This window comes from Poromitra crassiceps (assembly GCF_964638095.1).
Source record: "Poromitra crassiceps genome assembly, chromosome: 30".
Taxonomy (NCBI): domain Eukaryota; kingdom Metazoa; phylum Chordata; class Actinopteri; order Beryciformes; family Melamphaidae; genus Poromitra; species Poromitra crassiceps.
In genome coordinates, this window is record NC_139652.1 from 7197079 (window position 1) to 7205861 (window position 8783).

General features: G+C 41.3%; 1 protein-coding gene across 1 annotated transcript; it reads left to right on the forward strand.

Moving 5' to 3' along the window:
* Window positions 1–4456: 4456 nt before the first annotated feature.
* cdkn1cb (cyclin dependent kinase inhibitor 1Cb) lies at window positions 4457–6605 on the forward strand. The gene is made up of 3 exons (XM_083662940.1): window positions 4457–5150; window positions 5338–5452; window positions 5932–6605. The coding sequence occupies exons 1-2, from the start codon at window positions 4601–4603 to the stop codon at window positions 5448–5450; spliced, it is 663 nt and encodes a 220-aa protein (XP_083519066.1). The 5' UTR covers window positions 4457–4600; the 3' UTR covers window positions 5451–5452; window positions 5932–6605.
* The last annotated feature ends 2178 nt before the right edge of the window (window positions 6606–8783 follow it).

Genomic DNA, 8783 nt, shown 5'->3' on the forward strand with positions numbered 1-8783 from the left:
GGATGTCAGCGTGCCTTTCCTCATCCTGCAGGGAAACGGGGTCAAGTACATCATCCTGCACAAGGAGGACCTGTAGTAAACCAGTCATCGAAGTGAAAAGGCATGATGCAGTACAACATCGGTAATATCACCAGTGACGTCATCAGTGACATCACATGTATGCTGTCTTTTTCCCTCAGCATTCTGACTTTAATCTGAAAATTCTGACTTGCAGAATTCTGCAAGTCAGCAAGAGAATTCTGACTTGCAGAATTCTGACATTAAACTCAGAATTTTAGCTTTTTTCTCAGAATGATGACATCAAAATCAGAATGCTGACTTTTTTCTTCCGAATTCTGACTTTAATCCGAGAATTCTGACTTTAATCTCAGAATTCGAACATTAATCTCAGAATTCTTACTTTAATCTCAGAATTCTTACTTTAATCTCAGAATTCTTACCCCCCCCCCTCAAAATTCTGATGTTAAACTCAGAATTCTGACTTTAATCTGAGAAGTCTTCTGACATTTCTCCTCTGATTTTTTGTCAGAATTCTGACATTAAACATAAAATTGTAACTTCATTTTCAGAATTCTGACTTTATTTTCAGAATCCTGACTTAAACTCAGAGCCAAAAGAAATGTTTCACATGAGGCCCTAATCCTCTTCGGTAGTTTTAAATTGTATGTGGTGTCAAAAATAATAATAATAATAATCAGGCGACCCGATTTGAATTCCAGGTGACCCCACTTGGGTTGGGAACCACTGGTCTGAGGTTTAAGGTCCGGCTAGCTACAGTTAGGCCTGCTGTGTCTGTCCAACATGCTATTTTCTGTCTTGTTGTCTTGCTGTGGTGCTGAGGGGTCAAGGTGTTCACTTAACCTACTTGAACTGTAAACAGCTACCCATGTTTACTTGTATTGTTTTTTATGTTTTTATGTGTGATATTATGTGGTTTTATGCTTGCTGCAACACAAATTGCCCTTTTGGGACAACTAATAAACTTGAACCTTGAACCTTGAACCTTGTGCTTTTATGTTGCATACTATTACACCATTAATTTCTGATTGAAGCATTCTTTATAAAGTCTGTTGAAACATGCTTGTGATGAAGGAATATACCTATAAATAAATTAACTTGACTTGATTTGAACTTGAACAATTGGTGTCTCTTGTCGTCGTCGTCATCATCATCATCATCATCAATCAATACAGTCAATCGTTGTTTACACAAGGCAGTTTCCCTGTGCTGACATATAAAGAACCCTCACTAAAGAAAGCCATTGAAGCGTGTGTGTGTGCGCCGGCTGCCGTGTACGTGCGTTGTTGATGGTTGCATCATGTGACAAATAAAGATGGGATATGGGCCGTTCCTTTAAAACTGGGAAATGGGAATGTGACGGGTCAAAGGTCATGAGCTCCGTACAAAGAATAGATGGTGTTTCACAGTCTTTTAATTAAAGTGTGTGAATAAAACATGATTTAACAAATATATTAAGATTGTGAAAACAAGACATAAAATCATTGAATGGGAAAATCAAGTTTAAAAGTAAAAACAATTACACCATACAATGATTTAGAGAGAGGAGTTTTGCTGTAAACTGCTAGGCCTATACGTTAAGACTTCTGACATGACCAAATCAGTCCATTTTTACAATGACTTAATTGGTTTGTTTGTTTGATTCATTGTATTAGTTTGATTAGATTTTTCTCTACATCTATCTGAGCTGCTTTTATTAGATTATCTATTTAGCTCTATTCTATTAGGCAGTTGCTTATGATGATTTTAGATGCTTATGAAAGCTGAAGTCCTTCAGTTGCAACTCACCACTCTCATACCAACACTTTCTTGATATTAGATCATTTTCAAGTTGGGAATGTGATATCTGACCATTTACAAACACTTCATTTTATGAGCTATTTTAGATTTTTCAGCATTCATTGCTGTTAAAACGATTTAGCTACAGAGGCCATGTTGTCTAGTACCTTTCATCACTAGAGGGTGCTAACACACAGCACAGGGAAAATCTGAAGGTTTGTCGCCTGTCTTGATGACGAGCATAGATCAACAGGTAGGCCTTTACTAGGAAATTCATCTTTTGATTTTCTCGTTTGATTTTCTTTTGATTAGCGCCTGTGTGATGAGCAGGAACATCAGTTGCCTGTGATACTCGCCATAAATCAATCCCAATTAGGTTGAATTATTTTTGCTTGATCTTTGATCAAGCAAATATGTGAATTGACTCAATTTTAAATTCCTCTATTGATCTTTGATGAAGCAAAAACATGCATTTATTTGAAAGACATCTAAAAGGGGAGTAGACAGGACCAATATAGTTCCCTCTAAGGTGATAGATGATAATGATTTATGACATTAATCAAATAATATCGTGTCAGTCAGAAATTCACTCTATATGAGTTTAGAGGATTTGGTGGCAAATAACACCAGTATGAACTTTGCCATTGTTTATCATTCAGGTTGCAGTGTTAATATTGGTTATCATATTGGCCAACATTTTCACATTGAGAGGAAACAATGCGCTGAATCTATGATTTATGAGCTTTTCCAAATGTTTTGGAAATAAAGGATGCATTACTTTTTTTCAAATTCACAGTCTTTACATGTGTTTTACAAAATGTGATTATCATAGAACTGTGTTTTTATACAGATCCCGTCAAGATAGGTAAATATTGGTTATCGGCCATAACAGCAATGTTAATATTGGTTATCATATCAACCAAATTTGTCATATCTGTGCATCCCTGCTATAAAGAAAATAAAGAATAGGCTATATAAGAAAAATCAATAAAATCAACGTTGGGTCATCTGAGTTTAGGTGGGCTTACTCCCTATAGGGACGATAGGGACATGTGTGTTTTATTGTGCGTGTGTTTGTGGTCTATTATGTTTTTACAGTCAATCAAACTGCAGTTCCTCCCTTGATGCGCTGAGGGGAGCTGCTTCACCTTTCATTCCCTGGAAAAGGCGTTGTCTGCTGTTTCTCCAGACTGATCTCAGGTCAGAAGACCGAGCGCTCAATCAATACGTTTGCAGTCAAATATCTGCTGTCTGCACCGTCTCAGTTGGATTCTGGCCTGTTTATATATTTGGACCATTTGTGCATAACTTTGCTTTGCATCACTTATGCCTAATTTAATACATTTTAATGATAATTCCGCATGCAAAAGCCTGGATGAAGTCTTTCATCAATGTAATTTTAGGCTATTTCCTGGTCAGAATTGAAAAGTAGTGGTTTACACACAGACCGTATAATAAATAGATTAAACATAACTGGATTACAGTAATATCTTTATAAGAAAATTGGGAAAAAGAGTGACCTATTTGTAATCATTTACACAGCTGCCACTGCCATCAAAAACAGTATTTGATGATCATACTCATAGACTTTAATTTGTTTTTAAGCTGTTTTCAAGCTTGTGAACTATAGGGCCATAACACAATTGTTGAAATTAAATTCTAAATAGACTGTTGTCTATTTAACTTCACGCTTTACAAACAAAACCATCCAAAGGTCTAAATAGGCTACGTCTAGGTTTTCTGGGTGTCTGTGATTATATTGATTAAATTGAAGGGGTCGAATGAAAAGACTGAAATAGCTCATTAATCTGTGTCCGATTATAATAGACACTTTGGCGTTGCTATTCAGTTCTACAATTTTGCAATGCACCCCCTTCCCAACACACCACCGAGCAGCTTCTCGTCTGCTTCCCTCAGCACTCTGCAGGGATGCTGCTGCGCAGGGGGACTAGCCTGCTTTTACGCACAACCAATCAAAACAGTCAGGGCTGGAGGGTTTCCAAATGTAATTACCATCAAGTTAAAATATGTGGTTCAACAACCATATGCAACTATATCGTTCATTATACTGTATGACTACAGACGCTGCGCATAAAAACCTAGGCCCCTTAAAGGAGCCAAACTCAGCTGGACGCATATTGTTATTGTTGTGGCAACTTCCCAGCATCATCTTCCATTCCTTCCACAGCTATCTGTTGACATGACGAGGATCTGAGCTAGCACTGCGCACCGATTAATCGTAGATATATAATCTAATAAAAGGGTTAGGGTTCATGCATGCCCAAATCAGCCAAAGATGCCGAAATATGCGCGTATTTTAACAAACAAAACGCACTGGTAAACCTGGCTGAGAAGTGTAGTGACTGCTTGTAATGTAAGAAGCATTTCAAACAGCAAATAGGCTACAGCAACAATTACTGTTTCATTGGGGATCATCTCCTCCGCAGAACGAAGCGCACTGCGCTCTGCTCGGCGCACGGCCAACTTGGCACCAGTGGGCCGATGGGAAATCGGGGTGGAGGTGGGCTTTCCTGGAGAGGGCTGGATCTAAAGCAGCCAATGAGAGAGCCGAGCGAGGTGGCTGCTACAAGCGAATACTTGGCTGGTAGGTTATATAGGCTACTGCGAGAATCACAGCGAAGGTACATTTAAACAGGATTGTGTGGCGTGAGGACACAGACAAACAAGGACACGCAACAACAACAATCCGCTACTCTCACATCAGGGATCAAACGACCACATCGGGCATCACGTGTTTTGCTTCCCAACTCGTATCTAGCTGGCTTTTCGGAGAGGTTTGGAGATGTCCAACGTCCAGTTATCGAGCGTCGCGCTGGAGCGGCTGGCGGCCAGGAGGACCTTCCCTCTCCACAGGCGCACGGGCGTCTGCCGCAACCTCTTCGGACCGGTGGATCACGACGAGCTGAACCGGGAGATGAAAGTCAAGCTGCGGGAGATTTCCGAGAGGGACCAGCAGAGGTGGAACTTTAACTTTGACGCCAACACCCCGCTGGATGGGGATTACGAGTGGGAGCAGAGCACCGTGGATACGACCCCAGTATTCTACCAGGACTCCGTACAGGTCGGGCGGACCCGAGTGGTAGTTACGCCCGTCAAGGCGAAGCCCTCCTCGGACTCTGACCTCCCAGCAGAAACCCCTCTTGTGGATGTAATGGAGCGCTTGGCCGCCCCAGAGAGCAGCAGCGCTCCATGCCCGGTCGAAGTCAACCAGGAGAACCGCACAGACAACCGCACAGACAAGCTTAACTCAGGGAAAACGACTGGCAGACACGTCCCGTGTGTGAGACGCAAGAGGACGGCCACTACTGACATCAACACGACACACATCACAGGTAAATATCACACACTGCTCGAGAGAAAACATTTAGCCTATGTTTTTACGCACGGGGAATAAACTGGAATACGTTTGGTTGCGATTTATTGTAGCCACTTATTTTTGCTCGTTCGCGCAGGCTGCGCGTAATTTTAATCCATTTTACGCAATGTAGCTGATATCTAACTGTGATTTCCCCCCTACAGACTTCTTCGTGAAACGAAAGAGGACTGCTGACACAAAAACTGATCTGAGCGCTTGCCATCACTCCAAGTCTCCAATCCCCGTGGAACAAACTCCACGAAAGAGAATTCGCTGAAGGTATGCATGTTTGTTTTTCACCTTTCACCCCGTTTAAATCAATGTATCGGTCTAATTTGGCTAGGTTTAAGCGTTACAATTAAAACATGTTGTGGGTTGTGATTGTGCCTTATAATAATCTATATATGCCGTGTTATTGGCTGTATTATTGGTGCATAATATGTTTGCTGGCTGGCCGGAGTGAATGGGGGCTGGGAGGGTTTGTAGTGGGCTTGGCCAGCCGTGGAGAAATGGCAGCAGTAGTAGTGATAGTAGTAGTAGTAGCAGCAGTAATACTAGAGGCTGCATGGGGGAGGGGAACTGCGTCATGGTGTGGCGGGAAAAGGCTTGCGTAAAGGGTGACGCCTTCTGCTGAGATTGCCGTCTCTGGTTTCCTTGAGCTGACTCACGTCTTTCTGGGAAAACCGTGGCTGTATCCGCTTCTGTCTTCTATCTTTGGGGGAAAAAAAGATCTAATCGTATCCTTTTTCGTTCCTCAGGTGTTTTGCACTATTGCCACGCATTTTTTGAGGATCTTGAGGAGGAGTACCACAACCTTGCCTACCCCTCCTTCGCCGGAGAAGAGGGGAGAAAAACGGTGGGAGAAACCCGACCGCTGCCCGGCTCGGTGCGGACCGGCGGAGCGCAGCCTGAACCCCGGACTTTACTCAGGACTGAACGGTCAGGGGAGACAGAGAGGACACCGCCGAATGACTTCTGTTCTATCCAGTACAATGTAGCATTCATGGTTGCTTTTGCATACAGCCACTCGACAGTGTTAAATGTTTTAACATCTGTGCAATCCTAAATTACTTTAAAAAAATGTCTACACTGGCCAAAAGTGTACAGCTTTATATAGACAATAGCCTATAAATGTCTATTTCTGTTTAAATGTCTGGTTTCTGTAAATTTATATTTTTAAGACTATTCTAACTTATAATTTATTTAATGTTTCTTTGTTACATGCCTTGTTGATTTAGCCAAAGGGCATCTTTTTTATTTTTTATTTTATTTACATTTTTTTGTATTGTGATGTTTTGCAATCATGTAGCTTTCCATATAGTGACACTTGAAAAATAGGTTTCTTTGTGTTTCTGAGCCGTTTTCCATGATACAATTGCCCTCATTACGTCTCGCAAGGGCTGCAAATAAAGTATTTTTCATTTAAAATATACCCATCTTTGTTGATGTGTTTTTGTCCAACAGCTCATTCTTTGTATAGTCTTAGAACCAAATTTAGGTTAATTTAATATAGTAGCCTAAATATTGAGTTTGGAGTATCAAAATCTATTCCTGAAACTGCAAGCCTACACCGTTTTTGCCTGATATTGAAGGCTAAACACGATTTGATCTAGATCTGCCTAATCTCTAATTCCCAAAATAAAGAATTGGATTACAGTGAAAGGTGCCTGCCTATATGCAGCTCTATTGGCCGCGGTAGCCTATATCTGTTGTACTAGGGGATTATAATTGCCAATGCGCACACGTCTAAATCTGTCAGAAAATGGTTATATTGTTGCATGGAAAGCACAATACCCCCAATGTTATCGCGGACATTTATTACACTTGCATACACAGGTACATTTGAGTTCACTTTGGTCCCGCTGTATATTAGCTTGTCCCGTCTCTATAGGCTCAGAGCTTGCGGGGGGAAAACGCATTCAGACGTGCAGCCTTGGGCAGCATGGCAGCTGCGGGATATAGGCTGGGATTTAAAGGGCCTTTCGCCCCTCTAAAGAAGCAGCAGCTGCCTTTGGATCCCCGCTTTGTCCGGCGGAGACACCCCCACATCCACCCGCACTCAACAAGCCCTCTGAAGGCCCACTCACACACACTGTTTACCCCGCCGCGGATACACCGGGCGTGGAGGCCACCTGCCAGAGTTGGAAAAAGAAAACTACTAGTCTTTGTAATTGTCCTCGTCTATTGAAACAAACCATTCAACAGGTCATACTTGCAAGTTTACCCTTAATTGAAAGAAGGCGAATGCACTGTCTGAATGCTCATGCGCACTGGGCCTGCACATGCTATATGCAGACACAACAAAAGGCCAATATTTCATCATTTCAATTTTCTCAATATTTTTTTTATAACAGCCATGACTATCTGACATTCATGTTTTGATAAATTTGGAGACTTTTGAGAGTGACTTTGTCAGCTCTGCAGCCATAAGCTCTGACGGCCTTGTTCTGATTCCCAACACAAAGCGCTCCCCGGCTCTATTCTTTCCTTTTTGTTGCCATATGGCAAATCCATGTAGACATAGCCAAGACCCATTCAGTCGGCCACAGAATGTCCTGCATCAGAGAACAAAAGACACTTTGTTTGGCTGTTCTATTGATACGAACAGGGCGAAAAAAATATTATAATTAATCTATGGCTATATCCAGCTAATTAACGCCCATATGCCCACGGGGAGCTGCGGGGGCCATTCAATGTAGTTTTAAAATCTCAATAGTTTACATGTTAAAGACAACAGCTGTTCATGTGTCACTTTAATGAAGTCCCCTCTTTGGAGACTGGACACATTCAGGGCTCAAGCCCCCCCCCCCCCCCCCCCCCTCCAAGAGTTAAGGGTCATCTTTCTTTATTTACCTTCAAACCTGTGTAACTATAGCCTATTAAATTTGTCCCAATAAATAGATCTGAAAATATCATTTGTTTGGTCAAAAAAGGCACTGGTTTTGAGCCTTTGTGGAAAAAGGTCATAGGTTAAGGCCGGGAATAAAGCCTTCAACGGAGTGTCTCTGTTAGCCTATAAACGTAACAAAGTGAGAAATCACACTTTAAACATGCAAAATACTTGCATCACACAATTTACATAAGGGTTTAATTTGTGGACAGAATGAGATGAGCATTTAGTGAAACATGAATCATTTCTAAACCAATAAGGCCTGAATATTCAGCGAGTTTAAAAGTAGTATGCCCCTGCTAATTCTTTGATTTTTGTTTGAAGCCTTTAAATGGAGATCACTGCTGACATTAAGGTCCAATTATTTACCATAATAGAAAATAACCAGCAAAGCTGAGAATAAATCTGCGTCATCTTTTATAGCCTCAAACCGAGTGACCTCGGTTCCACATGATTAGTCCACATGATTAGTTTCAGTCAATAATCAAATATTTTATTTTAATAAAATAAAGCAAGATGAGCTTTAACGTCTTCCGAGCTCACACATAACATCATGTTTGACGATGTAAAGGCCTAGAAACAGCTGCAGCTAGTTTCATCAGACTCCAAGTGAGGCCTATTAAAAAAGTAGTTCAAAGCCTATACAACCTTTACCTTGATCAACATGAGGAAAACATGGATTATCGTAAACAAAACCAATTTCAGAAAAACAGCGTTCTT